The following is a 25726-nucleotide window of genomic DNA, read 5'->3' on the forward strand; positions in this document are numbered from 1 at the left end:
GAATAGGACTCCCGGAAGCGACGTCTTACCGGTCGAGCTGTATTCCGCTCTGTGGGGCCTGGTTGGCCAGGACCTGCTGGAGGTGTACGATAGTGCGCTTCGGGCAGGGGAAATGTGCAAGTCCATGAGGAAGGGCATCATCACCCTCATTTATAAGAGGAAGGGAGAGAGGGAAGAAATTAAGAATTGGCATCCCATTTCACTACTGAACGTGGACTACAAAATCCTGGCCAAGGTCATAGCCAACCGGGTCAGGTCTGTCCTGGAGTAGGTGATTCACCCTGACCAAACCTGTGCTGTGCCGTGCAGGAAGATCGCTGAGAGCCTCGCGCTTATCAGGGATACGATCGCCTATGTGCAGGACAGGTGGGTGGACACCTGCCTCGTCAGCCTGGACCAGGAGAAGGCCTTCGACAGGGTCTCTCATGCTTACATGAGGGACGTCCTCTCCAAATTGGGGTTCGGGGAGGGCATCCGCAATTGGATCCAGCTGCTCTACACCAACATCGTTAGCGCAGTCTCGATCAACGGGTGGGAATCAGACAGTTTTCCCGTCAGATCTGGAGTCAGGCAGGGCTGCCTGCTCTCTCCTGCCTTGTTCGTGTGCTGTGTGGAGCCCTTCGCCACATCCATCAGGAAGGACGTGAGCCTGAAGGGCGTGACTATCCCAGGCAGCGGAGGCCTTCAGGTCAAGACCTCCCTGTCCATGAACGACATCGCCGTCGTCTGCACCGATCGTTGGTCGGTGAGTAGGCTGTTGGACATCTGCGGCCTATTTGAACTGGCCTCGGGTGCCAAAGTCAATAGGTGTAAGAGCGAGGTCATGTTCTTCGGGAACTGGGACGACTGCTCCTTCACCCCCTTCACCGTCAAGACAGACTACCTGAAGGTGCTGGATGTTTGGTTCGGTGGAGCTGGGGCGTGCACTAAGACTTGGGAGGAGCTTATCACCAAATTGAAGCAGAAGCTGGGCAGGTGGACGCTCCGGTCCCCCTCCATCACGGGTAAGAACCTGGTTGTCAGGTGCGAGGGGCTTTCGGTACTGTTGTATGTGGCGCAGGCCTGGCCTATTCCCTGGACCTGCGCCGCTGCAGTCACCTGGGCCATCTTCCACTTCATTTGGGGGTCGAGGATGGACCGGGTCCACAGGTACACCATGTACAAAGACTTGGAAAATGGGGGAAAGGGCGTACCGAAAGCCATCCTCGCCCTGATGGCTACCTTTGTGTGCGACTACATCAAGCTGTGCGTAGATCCTCAGTACGCAAACACCAAGTGACACTACTTACTGAGGTTCTACCTGTCCCCGGTGTTGCGAAGGATGGGCCTGGCCTCGTTGCCGCGGAACGCTCCGAGTAGTTGGACTGTCCCGTACCACCTGTCCTTTTTGGAAAAATTTTTGAAAGGAAACACCTTTGGCCACAAGGCCATCAGCCAGTGGTCAGCACGTAGTATCCTCGAGACCCTTCGGGAAAAGGAGAGGGTGGATCCCGTCGTGTAGTTCCCCGTGCAGACTGCCAAAGTCATTTGGCAGAATGCCTCATCGCCAGAACTTTCAAACAAGCACAAGGACATTGCTTGGCTAGCAGTGAGAGGGGCTCTGCCAGTGAGATCCTTTATGCATGCCCGGAATCTCTGCGCCACCGCACGCTGCCCACGAGGCGGCTGTGGGGTGGGGGGATTGAGACTGTTGATCACCTCCTTCTGGAGTGTGCCTATGCGCAGGAGGTCTGGAGGGGGATGCAGTTGTATTTGTCGAGATTCGTCCTGAGAAGCTCCGTGACGCGGGACTCCGTGCTCTACGGGCTGTTTTCCGGGACGCACACCGAGGCCAACATCAACTGCGCCTGGAGGACCATCAATGCGGTGAAAGACGCTCTTTGGTCTGCCCGCAACTTGCTGGTCTGCCAGCTGAAAGAACTGACCCCGACAGAGTGTTGCAGACTGGCGCACTCCAAGGTCCAGGACTACGTGCTGAGGGATGCGCTAAAGCTTGGGGCAGCCGCCGCCAAGGCGCGGTGGGGAAAGACCACGGCATGAAACCCCTCGTCCAGAATAGAAAAAAGGGCCCTATCTGGTAACTGGGCCCATCTGGCGGCTTCCCCAACTGGTCAGGGGGCCAACTGGGACTGTGCGAGGTGACGACTGCCGGGGTATTTTCTTTGCTTTGTTTTTTTTTCTTTGTTTTGTTTTTTCCTTTAGTTGGTGTCTGTACCCCCTGGGTAACCCGGAGCGGCTTGCATGACTGGGTAGGTGTATAAATATGTTTTATTTTTTGTACATCTTATGAATAAAGTATATTTTTCAAATTAAAAAAAGGTGACAAAACGTCTGAAAACGAACCTTCCAGCTCAGTGAGCAAACTCACATCCAAAGAACTGTTTTCTCATCTCCATCCTAAAATGTTTACCCCTTACCCATAAATTATGACCTCTGATTCTGGACTCCCTCAACATTGGGGACATCATTGCTGCAACCAACCTGTCCGATCCTTTTAGAATTTTATAGGTTTCTATGAGATCATCTCATCATTCTTCAGGCTACAGGCTACAATCCTAACCAACTCAATATCTACTCATATGTCGGTCTTACCACCCCAGAAATCAATTTAGTAACCCTTTTCTGCACTCCGACCACAGCAAGAACATCTTTCTTCACATAAAGACATCAAAACTGCACACTATAATTGCTTGGTCAGGTAATGAAAATTATGAAATGGAAATAATCCAAAGATGGTTTCAAGTGACTGAGCTGAAAATATTTCCTTTTACAGTTTGCTCTCCTGTGAGATTGTCCTAGGGAGACAAGTTTATTGGTATGCATTGCAGGAAAAATCGTCTTTGTAATTTGTGTGGATGGTCACCTTGTGTTTGGCTTGCCACAGGGTACTTGTCCTCCTTTGATGTGGTGATTCCCATTCCAAGTCTTTCATCAAGTATGCGACACTGATATATTCCCAAACTGACTAGTGCAGCATGTCTCTAGATCACTTCAATCTTACTTATATCTCTCCGCGTGCAAGGGTCCTATTACAACATTAAGTTGCAGATTTGGACAACCAAATGTTTGGGAAACTATAGCGCTGTTATTTTTGCTGCAATACCTAAGATTCACAGAACATAGAACAAAGAACATTACAGCACCGTACAGGCCCTTCGGCCCTCAATGTTGTGCCAACCTGTCATACCGATCTCAAGCCCATCTAACCTACACGATTCCATGTACATCCATATGCTAATCCAATGACGGCTGAAGTGTACCTAAAGTTGGCGAATCTACTACCGTTGCAGGCAAAGCGTTCCAATCCCTTACTACTCTCTGAGTAAAGAAACTACCTCTGACATCTGTCCTATATCTTTCACCCCTCAATTTAAAGCTATGCCCCCTCGTGCTCGCCGTCACCATCCTAGGAAAAAGGCTCTCCCTATCCACCCTATCTAACCCTCTGATTATTTTATATGTTTCAATTAAGTCACCTCTCAACTCTCTTCTCTCCAAGAAAAACAGTCTCAAGTCCCTCAGCCTTTCCTCGTCAGACCTTCCCTCCATACCAGGCAACATCCTAGTAAATATCCTCTGCACCCTTTCCAAAGCTTCCACATCCTTCTTATAATGCGGTGACCAGAACTGTACACAATACTCCAAGTGCGGCCACACCAGAGTTTTGTACAGCTTCACCATATCCTCTTGGTTCCGGAACTCGATCCCTCTATTAATAAAAGCTAAAACACTGTATGCCTTTTTAACTGTCCTGTCAACCTGGGTGGCAACTTTCAAGGATCTGTGTACATGGACACCGAGATCTCTCTGCTCATCTACACTACTAAGAATCTTACCATTAGCCCTGTACTTTGCCTTCTGGTTACTCCTACCAAAGTGCATCACCTCACACTTGTCTGCATTAAACTCCATTTGCCACCTCTCAGCCCAGCTCTGCAGCTTATCTATGTCTCTCTGCAACCTACAGCATCTTTCGTCACTATCCACAACTCCACTAACCTTAGTGTCGTCTGCAAATTTACTAATCCATCCTTCTACGCCCTCATCCAGGTCATTTATAAAACTGACAAACAGCAGTGGACCCAACACCGACCCTTGCGGTACACCACTAGTAACTGGTCTCCAGGATGAACATTTCCCATCAACTACCACCCTCTGTCTTCTTTCAGCAAGCCAATTTCCGATCCAAACTGCTATGTCTCCCACAATTCCATTCCTCCGCATTTTGTACAATAGCCTATTGTGGGGAACCTTATCGAACGCCTTGCTGAAATTATTATACACGACATCAACCGGTTTACTCTCATCTACCGATTTGGTTAGCTTCTCAAAGAACTCAATAAGGTTTGTGAGGCACAACCTTCCCTTCACAAAACCGTGCTGACTATCCCTAATCAATTTATTCTTTTCTAGATGATTATAAATCCTATCCCTTATAACCTTTTCCAACACTTTACCAACAACTGAGGTAAGGCTCACTGGTCTATAATTACCAGGGTTGTCTCTACTCCCCTTCTTGAACAGGGGAACCACATTTGCTATCCTCCACTCATCTGGCACTATTCCTGTAGACAATGACGAGTTAAAGATCAATGCCAAAGGCTCGGCAATCTTCTCCCTGGCTTCCCAGAGGATCAGAGTATAAATCCCATCCGGCCCAGGGGACTTATCTATCTTCACACTCTGAAGGATTTCTAACACCTCTTCCTTGTGAACCTCAATCCCACCTAGTCTAGTAGCCTGTATCTCAGCATTCTCCTCAACAACACTGTCATTTTCTACAGTGAATACGGTCGAAAAATATTCATTTAGCGCTTCCCCTATCTCATCTGACTCCACACACAACTTACCACCACTATCCTTGATTGGGCCTAATCTTACTTTCGTCATTCTTTTATTCCTTAAATACCTATAGAAAGCCTTAGGGTTTACCCTGATCCTATCCGCCAACAACTTCTCATGTCTTCTCCTGGCTCTTCTGAGCGTTCTCTTTAGGTCTTTCCTGGCTACCTCATAGCCCTCAAGTGCCCTAACTGAGCCTTCACATCTCATCCCAACATAAGCCTTCTTCTTCCTCTTGACCAGAGATTCCACCTCCTTCGTAAACCATGGCTCCTGCACTCTACAGCTTCCTCCCTGCCTGACAGGTACATACTTATCTAGGACACACAGGAACATTTCCTTGAATAAGCTCCACATTTCTAATGTTCCCATCCCCTGCAGTTTCCTTCCCCATCCTATGCTCCCTAAATCTTGCCTAATCTCATTGTAATTGCCTTTCCCCCAGCTATAACTCTTGCCCAGTGGTATACACCTATCCCTTTCCATCACTAAAGTAAACATAACAGAATTGTGATTGCTATCACCAAAGTGCTCACCTACTTCCAAATCTAACACCTGGCCAGGCTCATTACCCAGTACCAAATCTAATGTGGCTTCGCCCCTTGTTGGCCTATCTACATACTGTGTCAGGAAGCACTCCTGCACACTCTGGACAAAAACTGACCCATCTATAGTACTCGAACTATAGTGTTCCCAGTCAATATCTGGAAAGTTGAAGTCCCCCATGACAACTACCCTGTCTCTCTCACTCCTATCGAGAATCATCTTTGCTATCCTTGCCTCTACATCTCTGGAACTATTCGGACGCCTATAGAAAACTCCCAACAGGGTGACCTCTCCTTTCCTGTTTCTAACCTCAGCCCATACTACCTCAGCTGGCGAGTCCCCAAACATCCTTTCTGCAACTGTACTACTGTCCTTGACCAACAATGTCACACCTCCGCCCCTTTTGCCATCTTCTCTGTTCTTACTGAAACATCTAAATCCCGGAACCTGCAAAAACCATTCCTGCCCCTGCTCTATCCAGGTCTCCGAAATGGCCACAACATCGAAGTCCCAGGTACTAACCCATGCTGCAAGTTCACCCACCTTATTCCGGACGCTCCTGGCATTGAAGTAGACACACTTCAAACCAACTTCTTGCTTGCCGGTGCCATCTTGCTTCCCTGAAACTTTATTTCGGACCACCCTACTCTCAACCTTTTCTGTACTCGAACTACAATTTTGATGCCCATCCCCCTGCTGAATTAGTTTAAACCCACCCGAATAGCCTTCGCAAATTCCCCCCCCAGGATATCGGTACCCCTCTGGTTCAGGTGAAGACCATCCTGCTTGTAGAGGTCCCAACTACCCCAGAAAGAGCCCCAATTATCCAAGAATTCAAAACCCTCCCTCCTGCACCATCCCTGTAGCCACGTGTTCAACTCCTCTCTCTCTTATTCCTCGCCTCACTAGCACATGGCACGGGCAACAAACCAGAGACAACAACTCTGTTCATCCCAGCTCTCTGCTTCCATCCTAGCTCCCTGAATTTCTGCCTTAAATCCCCATCTCTCTTCCTACCTATGTCGTTGGTGCCAATGTGGACCAAGGCTTGGGGCTGCTCCCCCTCCCCCTTAAGGATCCCAAAAACACGATCAGAGACATCACAAACCCTGGCACCTGGGAGGCAACACACCAACTGTGAGTATCTCTCGTCCCCACAGAACCTCCTATCTGTCCCCCTAACTATGGAGTCCCCAATGACTACTGCTCTGCTCCTCTTCCCCCTTCCCTTCTGAGCAGCAGGGACAGACTCTGTGCCAGAGACCTGTGCCCCACTGCTTTCCCCTGGTAAGTCGTCTCCCCGAACAGTATCCAAAACGGTATACTTATTGTTGAGGGGAATGGCCACAGGGGATCCCTGCACTGCCTGCCGGTTCCCTTTCCGTTCCCTGACCGTAGCCCAGCTGCCTTTTTCCTGTAATTGAGGAGTGACTACCTCCCTGTAACTCCTCTCAATAACCCCCTCTGCCTCCCAAATGATCCGAAGTTCATCCAGCTCCAGCTCCAGTTCCCTAACGCAGTTTTCAAGGAGCTGGATGATAAAATGTGAGGCTGGATGAACACAGCAGGCCAAGCAGCATCTCAGGAGCACAAAAGCTGACGATTCTGATGAAGAGCTCTCTGATGAAGGATCTAGGCCCGAAACGTCAGCTTTTGTGCTCCTGAGATGCTGCTTGGCCTGCTATGTTCATCCAGCCTCACATTTTATCATCTTGGAATTCTCCAGCATCTGTAGTTCCCATTATCACTGATACTATTTCAAGGAGCTGGAGTTGGGTGCAGTTCCCGCAGATGCAGTCAGCAGGGACACTAGTGGTGACCCTTACCTCCCACATTCTGCAGGAGGAACATTCAACTGCCCTGACCTCCATTCCCAATATTCTAAATTCCCAAGACTTAAAAAATAAAGAATAAACAATAAACTTGTTACCTTACCAATCAGGCACACAGAACCTTTTTTTTGGTTAGAGGAGGAGGATGGGTGGGAGACACTACCTGAGTCGTGTTTCGGGTAACACAACCACACAAACATATTACCTCACTCACTCACCAGTCCCGTGTCGACTCCTGCTCAGCGTACCTCCACCTATTTACGAGGTAAGCTTTTTAAAGATTCAAAAACAGTGACTCACCGGCTTCCCGACAGGCCCCTGCTCCAAGCTCCCGCTCGCGCTGCTGCTCAACCAGAAATCTGAGAAATTGGTTGCTTTGGATGTTACCTGCTGAATTTGTTTTTTCAAATTAACGGCCAGGCATGGATATGCATCTAACTTGTTGGGGAATTAGGTTACAGAACTGGTGGTGGATTCCTTTAGCTGGTAATGTACATAACATAACATTTATTGGCATTGAATGTCATCTGCATAAGTCCTGCCAAAGATCAAATTTCTTTATCCAAATCTAAGTACAACACATTCACATGTTCCCTTGATTCCACCTTGTTTGTTACTCTTAAAGCTCTCAACTAAATTAGTCAAACACTATTTCCCTGTCACAGAACTACATTCACTCATCTTGATTATATTATGATCGTCTACATGGATTCCAGCATTATTGTTGTGATGCAATGTTAGCTTAACTGGCCTATAGCTGTCTACTCCTTGTTTCCTACCTTTCTAGAAGCAGTGTTCCAACTGCAATTTTCCAATTTGCTGTGATCTTTTCAGAATTTGGGGAATTTTGCAAGATAACAATCAATGCTATCTCCTATCTCTGCAGTCACTTCTTTTAAGTTCCTACGATTCAGGTGTTCAATTCCTGAGGACTAGAACGCCTTTAGCTCTTGGAAGTTTTGACAGAACCCAGAAAGTGAAATGCTTCTTCAGATGATAGCAGAGGCATGACAGGCCAAATGGCCTCCTTCTGTAATTATTCTGTGCTTCTATGAAACTGTGTCAGGACAGTACAAATTCCTGGGAGCGTTCTTCCATCTAACTGCTTTCTCTGCAGGTGTAGTCTTCTCTGTCACTGCCTCCTGCCACTGCTGCATCAGTTCTGAAGAAATTCTGTTCAGACTCTCTCCACAAATGCTGCCAAACCTGCTGAGTTTCTCCAGCAGTCTGCGTGTTTGTCACTGTTCCATCTTGTTATCCTCCTCCCTTTACCACAGTGCAAACAATGGGAACAAACTCCTCAATAACTGGAAGTCCCGTTAACCTTTATAAAATCTACATTCACAATGAGACTTATGAACTGATCTAATAGCATTGTAAAAAACAGGATTCTCTCAAAACAAGGAATTTGATGTCTTAAAGGGAAGTGGCCTCAGTGTCGAACCCAATGAACCATCACCTACTTCCAACCAGTCTTTAATTTTAAGGTTATTCCCTCTTCTGATCAATTTTCAATTGAACATTTTATCATTTCTTAATTAGAAGACCATCACGCTCTCTTATAATTTCCCATGCAATCCATTTTCAGAGGCTCACATTTCATCTATGTACATTATATTAAATACATTTCCACCTGTTACCAGGCCTGTTGTTTAGTGATTTTTAATCATGAATTATAGCAAAATGTCGTGCAGTACAAATAATTTTCCATATATTAAATAAACTAACATGCACACATTTTGGATATAGAGATTCGCACAGCCTCAGAATAAAGGGGCACCAATATGAGGCGGAAATTCTTCTCTCAGAGGATTGAGTGTTTTTTGGAACTCCTTGCCACAGACAGCTGTGGGGGCAGAGTCCCCGTAGTATATATAAGGCTGAGATGGGTAGATTTTTCATCTGAAGTAGAATCAAGTGTGATGGAGAAAGGACAGAAAACTGGATGTGAGGAATGTTGGCTCAGCCGTGATCCTAATGAATGGCAGAGCTGGATTGTGGGGTTGAATGACCTACTCCTGTTTCTATTTCTTATGATCTTTGTTTAGATGCATTATCTCATTGTCTGTAGCCTTTTGTACACAGCATTTCTTTTTTTTACCTGTGGTTCTTTCTCCTAATTCTAGTCCAAAAGATGGATTAGTGAGAATCAGCTGGAAGGCTTCATCACCTTCTGGAATATCGTCATCAAGAACTGTAACCTCAAGGAATTTGTATCTCTCCCCATCAGCAAAAAAAATCCTCTGTGAATTCAAGAGAAATAAATTATGATGAAGTATCAAAATCACTTACAGCAGCCACAGAAAAGACAAAGGGCAGCTATTTCGGATCTTGCCGAGGTTAGCAATAAAGTCAGACAGGGCCCACGACACTGGAGCCAGCCAATGTGTTGATGTTCTGACTTTGCTCCTGGCATTGGGATGAGGAGACCAGCCATATGAGAAAGGGATTCCCGATCTCTCAGTAGTGATCTGAACTGCATTATCAATCTTTGAAAGAGCAACTCAGAGCAAACTCTAAGCTAACTATTTCTAAGGCAGAAAAACTTCTATCTTTGTGTTGAACACAATTCTTCACAACTTTGGTCAGATGCATGCTTAAGAGGATTAGTGGCGCTATCACTTGTTTAGAAATTGAAAGTTCTAGAAAAATACTCTCTGAACATGATTCAAATCCTGCCGTGGTAACAGATTGAAATTGCTAGCAAAACCAGGAAGGCTGAATGGAAATAGTTTGGGAAAGGGAGAAGTGGAATGGGGCCTAGGCATCCCACTTCACTAGTGGTTGAAGGTTAGCATGCAGGTGGTGAAGAAAGTAAATGGTATATGAGCCTTCATAGTGAGAAGTTTTGAGTACAGTAGCAGGGATGTCTTACTGCAATTATATGAGCCTTGGTAAGATCACATCTGGATAACTGTGTCCATTTTTGTCTCTTTTTCTGAGGAGGGATGTTTTGGAAGGTGTACTGGTTGCCATATTTTGGGAAGATGCACAGCAAAAATTCACACAAATGTTTTCAGGCATTCCAACTGATGGGACTGTTTTCCTTGGAGAAGAAATTTTGATTGAGTGGTTGATATAGATTTCCAAAATCAGCTGGTATCTGGGAGGATGAGAAAAACTGTTCACATTGGTGCAAGTATTAAGAACAAGAGGGCACAGATTTAATTTAATTGACAAAAGAAGAAATGGAGGCATGAGGAGGATTTTCTTTTCATTCAGCAAGTAATTGGAAAAAGCAAGGCACTTTCTGACAGTGTGATGATGGAAGGTTTAATTGAGACATTCAAGAAGGGATTGCATTGGCATCTGAAAAGGAAGAATGTGCAGGAATACAGGAAGAAGATGGAAAGGTGGCACTACACAAACTGCTCTTCAGAGAGCGAGTACAAGCCAAATGGCCGCCTTCGATATTGGAATAATTCTTTGATAATGTGTGGACACAGCAACATTGCAGCCTTCATGTAGAATGAGCTTATTCGCATGAAACACATTCAGGTTTTGTATAACCAATGAGATTAAGAATGGCCTTCAAAATAAAAGACAAGCAAATTGCAGTTAACCAAACATCCAAAATCACTGGTTAAAGATTTGGAACTCTGCTTCAACAAGCCATTTAAACAGCATGTCCTTATTGAATGAAACAGATTGATGGTTGACAAGAAAGAAGACCTTCACAAAGATAAGTTTTTCTTAAATGTTGCTTCACCCCATGTTTTGAGTAGTTTCATCATCAAATTATGCCATAGTATAAATGTACAAAGATCATTCAGGAAATATGGAATATCTAATTCAATAGATGAAGAGAAAGGAAATTTGTTGCACAGGGAAGATTATGAAACTGAAATCATCACATCTGATGCAGAGAGAGGTCCTCATGGTTATACCACAGGCAAAGTGACTGAGAATGAATTCAATTAATTTACGCACATTGACAACACAGAATGAGGCTAGTCAACCTATTGTGTCCATGTCTATAAAAATCTGACCACACAAATCTCATTCTTCAGCTTTTGGGAATACCACTCGAGTCAATGGCATCGCAACTGAATATCTACATAGAGCTTAAATGTTACAAGAGTTTTTAACTTGACCACCTTTCGAGGCTGTGCATTCCAAACTCCCACCACCTTTCATTAAAACAAATTTTCCTCAATTCCCCTCCATTCTATTCTAACCTTCTACCTCTTACCTTAAATGTATACACCAAGGCTACTGACCCTTCTACTAATGGAAAAAATGTCTTCCTGTCCACCTTGTCTATGTCCTTCCTAATTGCATATATCACTGTCAAGTCCCCTTTCGACCTTCACTGCTCCAGGAAAATAACACCAACCTATCTAATCTTTCCTCATAGCTCAGATCCTCCAGTATCTTGGTAATTACCCTGCATTCTCTCATGCAGTTGTATCCTTCCTCTATGTGGTGATCAGCATACAATTTTCCTATTGGACCTAACCCACATTTTCTGTAGTTCCAGCACAACCTCCTTGATGTTGGATTCTATACTTTGCCGAATAAAGGCAAGTATCCTTGGTGCCTTTCTACCATTTACCTACCAACCTTGTCATCTTCAGGGATTTGTGGAAAGGCAAAATGTCTCCCTCTTGTATTCAGTCCTTTCCAGGGCTCTACCTTTTCATAGTGTGACCAATTGCCTTGTTAGTCCTGCTTTACGTCAGAATCCAAAAATGATGGCTGGACATTGAAGGCCACTGCCAAGTGTGTTCTTGATTGGGTAGCAGGATGGAAGAGACACACAAAATAGACTAGGTGTTGAGCCCATCATTGCATCACCCACCTCTGAGCTTAACTCCATAAACACAATCTGATTGGTTGGCAGAGGATGGGGCCTCCACTCAATGAGGGCTGATATCCTAATCTTCAAAGGATTGGCCACCAAAGCACATTATGGCTGTGGAGAAGTCTCATTCTCAGTCTGTCAGGTCCCAGTCGTATATCCATTCACGGGCTAGAGAGTTTACCATTACATGACAATAAATTGAATTAATTTGAAAACAAATTCTGTGCCACTGGCATTCATGTTTTTCACATTTCGAAATAATGGCCACTCACACTTTAGACTGACGAAGCTCCCCTTTATTTTTGGAAGGATTTTTGGAGGCTTCTAAAATTGACACATATGCTGCAATGCATGGTACATAAAGTGTGTAAATATGTAAAATTTCCAAGAAATTATGATCATTACAATTTTAGTTTTAACTTGCCAATACTCTGGGAGCATGTTTTTCTTCTGATTTTTTCAACCATTAGGTAACCCAGAAGTGTGCGTCTAATTCCTTAGCTTTGGGATCTGCCTGGTGGACAAGCATGGCTTCCAGTTAGACCAGAACACACTGAAGGAGATAAAAGGATTTGTTACGCTCAATCTCCAACATCTGGGAGGAAGAGTGGGAGGGATGTCTAATCCCTGATCCTGAGGATACAGGGTTTGATCCCCAACCCTCAGTGTTGAAATAACGTGGCTGCCAAGTTACAGCAGCAACAAGGTTTGAATCTGAGGTTTCCAGACTCATTAAAATTCCAATAAGCCTGTCTCGTGTTGTCATTTCCCTCTGCCCTGCATTTGGGCAATGCTAACTTTAGACAGCATATTTCAGTGGAAAATAAATACTAATATTTTAAGTTACAACTTTACATGCTGAAGTTTTCTAAAACATGATCACAAAATCACTTCTTACCGTTGGTGTCACATTAAAATCCTGTCCCAATTGAGCTTCTAGATTCTGAACATAGTAAAACAGAGATACATCCCCATGTGCACCGCCATCTCGGAATATCACCAAGGTTAGATTTCCAGTGGTTTCATTCACCTCAAAGCTTATAGGGAAAAAAGAAAATGAAAAGTTATCCATGAAATAAAACATTTCGACAGCATAGCTTTAGAAATTGCATGCCTTAATCAACAGGGACCTTCTCTATTACCTTTAAATTACAAAATCTGAACACAGGAATCAAACAGAGCAGATGGAGCTGAGAAATAATTCCCTGTACTCCTTTCACCTCTCATCCTAAGTAAAGTGAGAAGAATGTATAAAGTAACTGGTCACTTAGTACTGCAAGGCATCGGTATATTAACTCCAACCCACTGATTTCAACTGATGCGTGTTTCACATTTGATTTTTAAGATCGAATTTTAAAAATTAACTTACAATGTTGCAAAGACTAGTGGTAAGACAGAGGACTGCGCAAATTTTAAAAATCAACAAAAGTCAACAAAAAGAATAAAAAAGGGAGAAGATACATTTTAGGGTTACCTTGCGAATAATATCAAGAGGGACAGCAAAAGCTTCTTTAAATATGGAAAGGGAGCGAGAAGTCAAAGTGAACATAGTCCCCTCAGAGAATGAGGTGGAGAAATAGTAATGGGGAATTAGGAAATGGAAGAGGAATTGAATAAATACTTTGCATTAATCCTCACATTAGAAGATACTAATAGCATCCTTAGATTATGAAATATTCAAGGGATATATCAGCAGGAAATAAATATAATCTTTATCACTAGTAAAAAAGGCACTCGTGTAAATAAGGGGGCTAAAGACTAATAAGTCCCCCAGTCCTGATGAGATGCCTAATGGTATAATAAAGGATGTATCCACATAAATAGTGGAGACACTCGTAATAATTATTCAGAAATCCTTAGATTCTGAAAGAGTCCTAGAGAGTGGGAAAACTCTCAAGGTAACACCTTTATCGAGAAAGGAAGGAGACAAAAACAGATAACTTATTGGGCAGAGATAGCAAGAGCTGCAGATGCTGGAGTCAGAGATAACAAAACGTGGAGCTAGAGGAACACAGCATGCCAGGCAGCAACAGAGGAGCAGGAAAGCTGAGATTTTGAGTCGGGGCCCTTCTTCAGAAAAAGGGTCCCCACACGAAACAGCAACTTTCTTAACTAATAGGGCAGCCAGCTTAATGTCTGTTATTGGGAAAGTTTTAGAGTCTATTATAAAGTATGTAACACCTGAGCATTAGAAATACAATGTACGATCAAGCAGGATCAGCATTATTTCAAAGGAGAAATCACGTCTGAAAAACGTAAAGATTTCTTTGAAGAGATTTCTAGCAGGGGAGATAAAGGGGAAGCTATGGATATAAATTATTTGTGTTAACTGAAAGCATTTGATAATGTATTACCCATTAGATTACTGACTAAGATAAGACCTCATAACATAACAGATAGTATAGTAGCATGAATATCAGACTGGCTAATTGACAGAAGACAGATTTGGAGTTAGAGGGACAATATTAGACTGGGAACTTATAACTAGTGTTGTGCCAACATTCGGTGCTGGGGCCACAATTATTGACAACATATATTAATGGCTCGACTGAAAAAAGTCAATGTACTATTGCCAAGTTTGCGAAGAGCACAAAAGTAGGTTAAAAGGCAAGCAGTGAGTCTACACAGCTTTATTGGCAGACAGAGTGTGGAGAAATTTTTGAAAACAGAATACAATTGGTGGAAAGATCTCAAAATGTGGAGCTGGATGAACACAGCAGGCGAAGCAGCATCTCAGGAGCACAAAAGCTGACGTTTCAGGCCTAGACCCTTCATCAGAGAGGGGGATGGGGAGTCGAAACTGGAATAAATAGGGAGGGGGGGGGAGGCGGACCGAAGATGGAGAGAAAAGAAGATAGGTGGAGAGGAGAGTATAGGTGAGGAGGTAGGGAGGGGATAAGTCAGTCCAGGGAAGATGGACAGGTCAAGGAGGCGGGATGAGGTGGTAGGTAGGAGATGGAGGTGCGGCTTGAGGTGGGAGGAAGGGATGGGTGAGAGGAAGAACAGGTTAGGTAAGTGGAGACATGCTGGGCTGGTTGTGTGGTGCAGTGGGGGGAGGGGAAGAGCTGGGCTGATTTTGGGATGCAGTGGGGAAAGGTGAGATTTTGAAGCTTGTGAAGTCCACATTGATACCATTGGGCTGCAGTGTTCCCAAGTGGAATATGAGTTGCTGTTCCTGCAACCTTCGGGTGGCATCATTGTGGCACTGCAGGAGGCCCATGATGGACATGTCGTCTGAGGAATGGCAGGGGGAGTTAAAATGGATCACGACTGGGAGGTGCAGTTGTTTGTTGCGAACCGAGCGGAGGTGTTCTGCAAAGCGGTCCCCAAGCCTCCGCTTGGTTTCCCCAACGTAGAGGAAGCCACACCGGGTACAATGGATACAATATACCACATTGGCAGATGTGCAGGTGAACGTCTGCTTGATATTGAAAGTCATCTTGGGGCCTGGGATAGGGGTGAGGGAGGAGGTGTGGGGGCAAGTGTAGCACTTGCTGCGGTTGCAGGGAAAGGTGCCGGGTGTGGTGGGGTTGGAGGGGAGTGTGGAGCAGACAAGGGAGTCATGGAGAGAGTGGCACATTGACCTCTCAGGTCAGTGAAGGCAGACAAGGGTGGGGATAGAAAAATAGCTTGGGTGGAGGAGTCGGATTGTAGATGGCAGAAGTGTCGGAGGATGATGCGTTGTATCCGGAGGTTGGTGGGGTGGTATGTAGGAACAAGGGGGATCCTCTGGTGGCGGTTGTGGTGGGGGCGGGTGTGAGGGATGTGTTGCGGGAAATGCGGGAGACGCGGTCAAGGGCGTTCTCGACCACTGCGTGGGGAAAGTTGCTGTCCTCGAGTAACGTAGACATCTGGGATGTGCGGGAGTGGAATATCTCATCCTGGGAGCAGATGCGGCAGAGGCAGAGGAATTGGGAATAGGGGATGGAATTTTTGCAGGAGGGTGGGTGGGAGGAGGCGTCTTCTAGGTAGCTGTGGGAGTCAGTGGGCTTGAAATAGACATCAGTTTCTGGCTGGTTACCTGAGATGGAGGCTGAGACGTCCAGGAAGGTGAGGGATGTGTTGGAGATGGCCCAGGTGAACTTGAGGTTGGGGTGGAAGGTGTTGGTGAAGTGGATGAACTGTTCGAGCTCCTCTGGGGAGCAAGAGGTGGTGCCGATACAGTCATCAACTTAAAGGAAGAAGAGGTGGGGTTTGGGGCCTGTGTAGGTGCAGAAGAGGGACTGTTCCACGTAACCTACAAAGAGGCAGGCATAGCTTGGACCCATACGGGTACCCATGGCTACCCCGTTTGTCTGTAGGAAGTGGGAGGAATCGAAAGAGAAGTTGTTGAGGGTGAGGACGAGTTCGGCTAGGTGGATGAGGGTTTCGGTGGAGGGGGATTGGTCGGGCCTGCAGGACAGGAAGAAGCAGAGGGCCTTGAGGCCATCTGCATGAGGAATAGAGGTGTATAGGGACTAGACGTCCATGGTGAAAATGTGGTGTTGGGGGCCAGGGAATTGTAAGTCCTAGAGGAGGTGGAGGGCATGGGTGGTGTCACGGACGTAGGTGGGGAGTTCCTGGACCAAAGGGGAGAAAATGGAGTCCAGATAGGTGGAGATGAGTTCAGTGGGGCAGGAACAGGCTGAGACAATGGGTCGACCAGGGCAGGCAGGTTTGTGGATTTTGGGAAAGAGATAGAAACGGGCGGTGCGGGGTTGGGGAACAATGAGGTCGGAGGCTGTGGGTGGGAGGTCCCCTGAGGTGATGAGGTCATGGATGGTGTTGGAGATGATGGTTTGGTGCTCGGGGGTGGGGTCATGATGAAGGGGGCGGTAGGCGGAGGTGTCAGAGAGTTGGCGTTTGGCCTCGGACATGTAGAGGTCAGTGCGCCATACTACCACTGTGCCACCATTGTCTGCAGGTTTGATGGTAAGGTTGGGGTTGGAGCGGAGGGAGCAGAGGGCTGCCCGTTCTGCGGGGGAGAGGTTGGAGTGGGTGAGAGGAGTGGAGAGGTTGAGTTGGTTGATGTCTCGGCAGCAGTTGGAGATGAAAAGGTCAAGGGAGGGTAGGAGGCCTGCGGGTGGTGTCCAGGAAGAGGGCTTGTGTTGGAGGCGGGTGAAGGGGTCAGTGGAGGGAGGGTTAGGCTCCCCGTTAAAGAAGTAGGTGTGGAGGCGAAGGCGGCGGAAAAACTGCTCGATGTCCAAACTTGACTGGTATTCATTGATGTGTGTGTGGAGGGGGACAAAAGTGAGCCCCTTGCCTTGGACTGACTGTTCGTCCTCAGTCAGTGGGAGGTCTGCGGGGAATGGTAAAGATGCGGCAGGGCTCAGTGTGGCTGTCTCCTCTGGGGTTGCTGGCTGTGGAGGTTGTGGGCGGAGCGATGTGGGCAGAGCGATGTGGTCGTCGGCTGTGGGCGGGGTTCCGTCGGCTGTGGGTGGAGCGGAGAGGGCGGCAGCAGCAGCGGTGAGGGTGATTTGTGTGGTGTTGGTTCTGGAAGTGGAGGCGGTGACAGCAGAAGCGGTCGCGTTCACGGTCCCGGAAGTGATGTGCCAGGCGGTGGCAGATGCGGCATCATCGGTGGGGTCATCGGCCATGTCTTCGTGGTCAATGGCGGTGGGTGCACGTGGGGGAGAGGCAGGGACAGGCTGGGGATTTGGGAGGTGCAGGAATCCTCTTGTGGGTGGCAGGAGCCAGTGAGTTTGTTGTACTTTCGATTTTTGGTGTCCAGTAAAGCTGAGTAGAACTGGGTTTTCAGTCTGTGGATCCTGTCGAGGATAAAAAACAGGAGAGGTCCTTTGCAGGTCTGGGAGAGGGAGGCTCTGAGCTGGGGAAGGCTGGATTGCAGTGCCTGGAGATGCCGGCGCATTGCTGCAAGTCTCTGTTTCAGGACTCGCGGGGGTAAATGCTTCTGAAGGGTCTGGATGTTCTGGGTGTAGGGGTGGTCACGGTTGGGGCCAAATTGGCAAGACTTGAATATAGACTGTAGTCCATTGGGGATGATCCGGTTCCATAGGCAGGTGCTGAGGAAGGTGATGTGACTGTGGTACCTGGTTTGCTTCAGGACATGGTCGAGCAGTTTCAAGGCTGAAGAGATTACAAGAGAGTTGCAGTGGGAGAGAGATTCCCTGAGGTTGGTCCGGAGGGAGGAGGGTAACTTCTTCAGGTTAGGCATCCCCGGAAGAGGCTTCACAGTGAGGTTAAAATTGTATCAGTGATAATGGGAACTGTTATCTTGGATTCTTCAGCATCTGCAAAGTGTGGAGCTGGATGAACACAACAGGCCAAGCAGCATCTCAGGAGTACAAAAGCTGATGGGAACTGCAGATGCTGGAGAATCCAAGATAACAATGGGAACTGCAGATATGTGAGTTTACCGATTTTGGCAGGAAGAATAGAAGCTGCAGATTATTTCAATGGAGAAAGACTGTAGAATGCTACAAATAGAGGGATCTGGGAGTGCTTGTTGATGAATCACAGGAAGCTAGCATCCAAAAAGAGCAGGAAATAAGGAAGGCAAATGGAATGCTGGCCTTTTTCCTTAGAATCCCTACAGTGTAGAAACAGGCCATTTGGCCTAACAGGTCCCCAGTGACCCTCCAAAGAGCATCCCACCCACACTCAACCCCTACCCTATTCCTGCATTTCCCATGACCAATCCACCTAACCTGCACATCTTTGGACTGTGAGAGAAGAACCAAAGCACCTGAAGAAACCCATGCAGACACAGGATGGAAGCTGCAAAGCAGGACGAACAGAGTAGTGTTCTCTAGTTTACTACCGGTGCCACGAGATAGCAAGGCGAGGAACAGGGAGCAGGTGCAGCTTAATACATGGCTGCGCAGCTGGTGTAGGAGGGAGGGCTTCAGATATGTAGATAATTGGGATGCCTTCTGGGGAAGGTGGGACCTGTACAAGAAGGATGGGTTGCATCTGTACTGGAAGGGGACCAATGTCCTGGGTGGAAGGTTTGCTCGAGTAGTTCGTGAGAGTTTAAAGTAGTATGCATCGGGGTGGGAACCTGAGCTGTATACCGGAGGCGAGAGTTGATGCAGGTGAGGCAGTAGCAAGAGGTAGACCAGCCAGTGGGAAGGATTTTCCTGGGAAGGAACCAAGGGATCAGTTAAAGTGTGTTTGCTTTAATGCAAGGAGTATCAGGAATAAAAGTGATGAACTTAGAGCATGGATCAGTACCTGGTGCTATGATGTTGTGGCCATAACAGAGACATGGGTTTCTCAGGGGCAGGAATGGTTGCTGGATGTTCCAGGGTTTAGAGCATTTAAAAAAACAGGGAGGGGGGAAAAAGAGGAGGGGGTGTAGCACTACTAATTAGAGAGGGTATCACAGCTACAGAAGCTTCCATTGTCGAGGAAGATCTGCCTACCGAGTCAGTATGGGTGGAAATTAGGAACAGCAAGGGAGTAGTCACCTCATTAGGGGTTTACTACAGGCCCCCCAATAGCAGCAGGGAGATTGAAAAAAGCATAGGTCGGCAGATTTTGGAAAAGTGTGGACGTAGTAGGGTTGTTGTAATGGGTGACTTTAACTTTCCCAATATTGATTGGAACCTCCTTCGAGCTGAAGATTTGAATGGAGCTGTTTTTGTAAGGTGTGTTCAGGTGGGTTTCCTAACTCAGTACGTTGACAGGCCGACGAGGGGAGAGGCCATTCTAGACTTGGTGCTCGGAAACGAGCCGGGCAGGTATCAGATCTTGTGGTGGGAGAGCATTTTGGTGATAGTGACCATAACTGCCTCACATTCTACATAGCTTTGGAGAAGGAGAGGATTAGGCAAAAGGGAGGATATTTAATTAGGGAAGAGGAAACTATGATGCTATTAGACATGAGTTAGGAAGCATGGACTGGGAGCAATTGTTCCATGGCAAAGGCACTATAGACATGTGGAGACTGTTTAAGGAACAGTTGTTGCGAGTGATGAATAAATATGTCCCTCTGAGACAGGCAAGAAGGGGTAAGATAAAGGAACCTTGGATGACGAGAGCGGTGGAGCTTCTCGTCAAAAGGAAGAAGGTAGCTTACATAAGGTGGAGGAAGCTAGGGTCAAGCTCAGCTCTAATGGATTACAGGCAGGCCAGGAAGGAGCTCAAAAATGGTCTGAGGAGAGCCAGGAGGGGGCACGAGAAAGGCTTGGCAGAACGGATTAGGGAGAAAACAAAGGCATTTTACACTTATGTGAGGAATAAGAGAATGGTCAAAGAAAGAGTAGGGCCGATCAGGGATAGCATAGGGAACCAGTGTGTGGAGTCTGAGGAGGTAGGGGAAGCCCTAAATGAGTTTTTTGCTTCTGTCTTCACGAAAGAAATGAACTTTGTAGTGAATGAAACCTTTGAAGAGCAGGTGTGCATGCTGGAATGGATAGAGATAGAGGAAGCTGATGTGCTGAAAATTTTGTCAAACATTAAGATTGACAAGTCGCCAGGCCCGGACCAGATTTTTCTTCGGCGCTTTGGGAAACGAGAAATGCAATTGCTTCGCCACTTGCGAAGATCTTTGAATCCTCACTCTCCACTGGAGTCGTACCTGAGGACTGGAGAGAGGCAAATGTAATTCCTCTCTTCAAGAAAGGAAATAGGGAAATCCCCGGCAATTACAGACCAGTAAGTCTCACATCTGTCGTCTGCAAGGTATTAGAAAAGATTCTGAGGGATAGGATTTATGACCATCTGGAAGAGCATGGCTTGATTAAATGCAGTCAACAAGGCTTTGAGGGGGGCAGGTCATGCCTCACAAACCTTATCGAGTTCTTTGAGGATGTGACTAGAAAAGTTGACGAGGATCAAGCTGTGGATGTGGTGTATATGGACTTCAGCAAGGCATTTGATAAGGTTCCCCATGGTAGGCTCATTCAGAAGGTCAGGAAGAATGGGATACAGGGGAACTTAGCTGCCTCGATACAGAATTGGCTGGCCAACAAGACAGTGAGTGGCAGTAGAAGGAAAATATTCTGCCTGGAAGTCAGTGGTGAGTGATGTTCCACAGGGCTCTATCTTTGGGCCTCTACTGTTTGTAATTTTTATTAACGACTTGGATGAGGGGATTGAAGGATGGGTCAGCAAGTTTGCAGACAACACGAAGGTTGGAGGTGTCATTGACAGTATAGAGGGCTGTTGTAGGCTGCAGCAGGACATCGACAGGATGCAGGGATGGGTTGAGAAGTGGCAGATGGAGGTCAACCTGGATAAGTGTGAGGTGATGCATTTTGGAAGGTCGAATTTGAAAGCTGAGTACAGGATTAAGGATAGGATTCTTGGCAGTGTGGAGGAACAGAGGGACCTTGGCGTGCAGATACATAGATCTCTTAAAATGGCCACCCAAGTGGACAGGGTTGTTAAGAAAGCATATGGTGTTTTGGCTTTCATTAGCACGGGGATTGAGTTTAAGAGTCGTGAGATCTTGTTGCAGCTCTATAAAACTTTGGTTAGACCACACTTGGAATACTGCATCCAGTTCTGGTCACCCTATTATAGGAAAGATGTGGATGTTTTGGAGAGTGTTCAGAGGAGGTTTACCAGGATGCTGCCTGGACTGGGGGGATTATCTTATGAAGAGAGGTTGACTGAGCTCGGACTTTTTTCATTGGAGAAAAGGAGGAGGAGAGGGGACCTAATTGAGGTATATAAGATAATGAGAGGCATAGATAGAGTTCATAGCCAGAGACTATTTCCCAGGGCAGAAATGGCTAACATGAGGGGTCATAGTTTTAAGCTAGTTGGAGGAAAGTATAGAGGGGATATCAGAGGCAGGTTCTTTCCACAGAGAGTTTGGGAGCATGGAATGCATTGCCAGCAGCAGTTGTGGAAGCAAGGTCATTGGGGACATTTAAGAGACTGCTGTACATGCATATGGTCACAGAAATTTGAGGGTGCATACATGAGGATCGATGGTCGGCACAACATCGTGGGCTGAAGGGCCTGTTCTGTGCTGTACTGTTCTATGTTCTATGTTCTAACGTGAAAACTCTACACACATAGTTGCCTGAGGCTAGAATTGAATCCGAGTCTCTGGCGCTGTGAGGCAGCAGTGCTGATCAATGAGTCACTGTCCCACCCATTTCAAAGGTAATGGACTATAAAACTAAGCAGGTTTTCGTAAAAATGTACAAAGCACTCGTCAGACTACAGCTGGAATACCGTGAATGACTTTGGGCCCCTGTATATAAAGAAAGGTATATCGGCATTGGTAATGTTCACTAAACTGATACCAGGCATTGTGGAACTGTGATGTTGAACAGATTGGACCTATATACCATGGATTAAATAAGAATGAGAGGTGATCTTATTGAAACATGCAACATTTTTGAAGGGCTTGGGAGGGTACATGTGGAAAGGTTGTTTGTCCTTGTGGGTGAGTCGAGGACGAGAAGGCACAATCTAAGAACAAGGGGTCATACATTTGAGAATCTTTACTCTCAGTGGGTTATGAATTGGCGGAATTCATTCCCACAAAGGGCTGTGGAGGCCAGGTCATTAAGTATATTCATGGTTGACACAGACTGATTTTCAATCAGTACAGGAATCAGGGTTATGAAGACTTGGCAGAAAGTGAAGTAAAAATTTTATCAGATTAGACATATTCTCATTGAATGGTGGAGCACACTCATTGGGCTGAATGGCTACCTCTGCTTCTATGTATTTTAGTCTTAAAGTGCCAATTAAAACATTTCATTTACCCACTACAGTAGAGATATTTCTTCTTTTATTGTGGCTGCAGGTGGTTTTGGGAGATGAATTAGTTTTAAGATATGGAAAGTTTCTGTCCCCTTGTGGGAGAGTCTGGGACTACAGGGCATAATCCCAGCAACAAGGATTGCATATTTAAGACAGCGATGAAGAAGAATTTCTTCTCAGTTGGTGGAGTCAATCTGTGGAATTCTTTAGCACAGAGCCTGGCCAGGCTAGGTTATCTATGTTCCAGGCTGAAATAGATGTTTAAATAGTAAAGGAATCAAGGGTTATGGGGAAGAGACAGGAAAGTGAAGTTGAGGATTATCAGATCAGGTAATGATTTCATTGAATGGCCTAACACATTCAATGGCTGAATGGCTACTTCTTCCCTCACATCTTATTATCTTAGTATAGAATTAACATCAAACTTAACAATAGTAAATTAAACTAATATTATTTCATAACAACTCATAAGTCAACACACAACAATTTTTTTATTAACTAGTAATATATGTTTATATTATTGATTAAACTCTTACTTAATGCTGTGCCACTGAATGGTGCCTTTTATACCATCATTTGCATCAATAGTTATCTGGGAAACTTGACCTGCAGCATCTGGAATTAAAGCCAAACCTTTAAAACCATAGTGCATGACTGAACTTTAAAATCTAAAGATAGTAGGTGGTGCTGAAAGTACAAATGAAGAAGGCAGGCATATTTGAGCAAGGAGAGCATTAAATGGAGATGGTAGGAAAAATGAAACAGGAAGTTGGATTCAGGACATGACTTTAAGTGCATATGAAAGGGCAATCAGCGTTAGATTTTACAATTTATTGATGAAAATCAAGGGATAGCAATGGGTACACTTAGGTACGGACAGACATTAAAAAGATCAATTCACTTTGAAAGAAACTAAAGTAACAGGCCAAATGGCAAAGATGCATTTAAGTCAATTCATAGATAAATAGGAGAAGCAACAGAACATAGAAAGAATAGAAAATTACAGAAATACCCAGCAAGTTTGGCAGCACCTGTGCAGAGAGAAACAGAGTTAATATTTCAGGTTGTTCACTTTTCATCAAATATATCAAAATGGGACCAATTTGGTGACAATAACAACAGGAACCAGTTTGGCAAACGATAGATAAAAGAAGTCTAGTTCATAATAGGATCAAAGTTTGCCAAAACCATCGCTAGACAGCAAAAACATTTATACACATTTAAAGCCTGCTTGACAGGAACATTTAATTTTGTCTTACTGAACAATTAAATACGTAGGTATATAAACACAGAATACACACCTAATCTAGGAGGGAAGCTGGTCAGATCATGTAAGAGGAGCTCAACAGATGTTAGATTCACAAGGAAGAACTCCTGCAACTCAGGAATGTCATCCTGCAAAAGGCATTTTTAACGTAAAAGGCAAAAGCAACAATATATCTGGTCCAAAGTCAGATTCATCACAAAACTCTGTAATACATATTCTAAACCTTTGCGTTTTATTTTATTAAATCATAAAAAGCCTGTGAGAAAACATCTTAGTCAATGGCTTCTGTAATTTAATATTTCATTATAACAAAAGTCAGTAAGTCAGAACAGGGAAATTATTGGCTTATTACTGGACTTTGACGAAAAGCAAGTTACCAGAAGGGAAAACAGGACTAGTCATTTATATCAGAACACCATGATCTTCACCAGAATATTTCATGACGAGTAATTAATGACAGCTGAGACAGCAATGCCCACATCTCAATGAATGATAACAAGATACAAGTCTCCCTCCAGTGTTCATGGGCAATTCACTGGTTAGGAGTGAACATGAATACTGCAACCAGTATTTCACACCTATCCCAGACCCACAAAAAAAACTAAAAGGCGAATTTAAAAGATGCAAATTTTCCCAAACAGCTGGAAGGAGTTCTGATAAGATTATTACCCATGAAACAATTTACTGCCTGATGCAGATTGAATAAAACTTTCAAGGATGTGTTAGAAGAGTTACTTACATTATATAGAGAAGGTAGGCAGGATTTTTGGAGATATATCCCAGTTATTTCTGACTCACGGAACTTGTTTAATTTCTTTTTGGGCTGAGAGATAAGTTTTCCAGAGTTTTTCATAAACCCCAGGCCCGCAACTATGTTGGCCTTAGTTTTGTTTTGTCTTTGTGTTTTGCTCCTCAGTGGATGTTTGTATGAGTTGCAACATGATAATACAAAGTTGACTTGACGGGCAAACAACTACTTTTGCCTTTTTTTCTATTTTCTTTTTCCTTCAGAATTTAACAACGGTGATTAGTGAGATGTGAGCAAAGTTGGTCAGACTATCACTTAATGACTATCCACGAATGTCATTAGGAATGGGGTAGTGAGCAGGCACTTAGAACTGCTACAGTCCCGGTGGTGAAAATACACACACACTGTTTTTGCAAAGGGAGTTCCATGACTTTTAGCCAAGGACAATGAAGAGGCAGCGATACATTGCCAAGCTAGGATGGTACAGCATGTAGAGGGATACCCACAGGTGCTGTCAGTACCATGTAATTCATTGGCATCCTTCTTTCAGGAGATAACCTTTGCAAATTTGAAAGTTTCTGACAAAAGAGTCTTGGCAAGCTACTGTAGTGCATCTTGTGGATAACGCACAGTGCTATCTGTGGTTGGAGTGAATAGTTAAGGTGCAACACCTTTAGTCTGGATAGATTCAAATTTCTTGAGTACTATTGGAGCTGCATCAATCCAGGCAGCAAAGAATATGCAAACACACTCCAGACTTGTTCCTTATAGATGGTGGGCGAGCACTGGAGGATGAGGAGCTGAGTTACTCTGATGTTTATACAAATGGGTAAGGCTTTACTTCATTCTGCAAAGATTGGGTCAGGCACCATCATAAAGTCAATTCTAGCACTTCTCCTTAGGAAGAATATGTTGACGTCAGAGAAGGTCCAGCACAGATTCGGAATTATGTCAAGTCTTAATAGGTACTATGATGAACAAAGGTTGCCTCAAAGACACAAATGCTGTGATGAAGCAGT

The 25726-nt window shown here is 45.3% G+C and overlaps 1 protein-coding gene across 10 annotated transcripts in view; it reads right to left on the reverse strand.

Moving 5' to 3' along the window:
• adgrv1 (adhesion G protein-coupled receptor V1) overlaps nt 1–25726 on the reverse strand; it is a 560536-nt gene that overhangs the window by 365168 nt on the left and 169642 nt on the right. For all 10 annotated transcript variants that reach the window (XM_048527106.2, XM_048527099.2, XM_048527104.2 and 7 more), the window contains 4 exons: nt 23994–24087; nt 23229–23307; nt 12923–13061; nt 9322–9463 (listed from right to left, as the gene is read on the reverse strand). In XM_048527106.2, coding sequence (XP_048383063.2) covers nt 9322–9463; nt 12923–13061; nt 23229–23307; nt 23994–24087 — 454 coding nt within the window. The remainder of the gene's footprint in view (nt 1–9321; nt 9464–12922; nt 13062–23228; nt 23308–23993; nt 24088–25726) is intronic.

Source organism: Stegostoma tigrinum, chromosome 3 (assembly GCF_030684315.1).
Source record: "Stegostoma tigrinum isolate sSteTig4 chromosome 3, sSteTig4.hap1, whole genome shotgun sequence".
Lineage (NCBI taxonomy): Eukaryota > Metazoa > Chordata > Chondrichthyes > Orectolobiformes > Stegostomatidae > Stegostoma > Stegostoma tigrinum.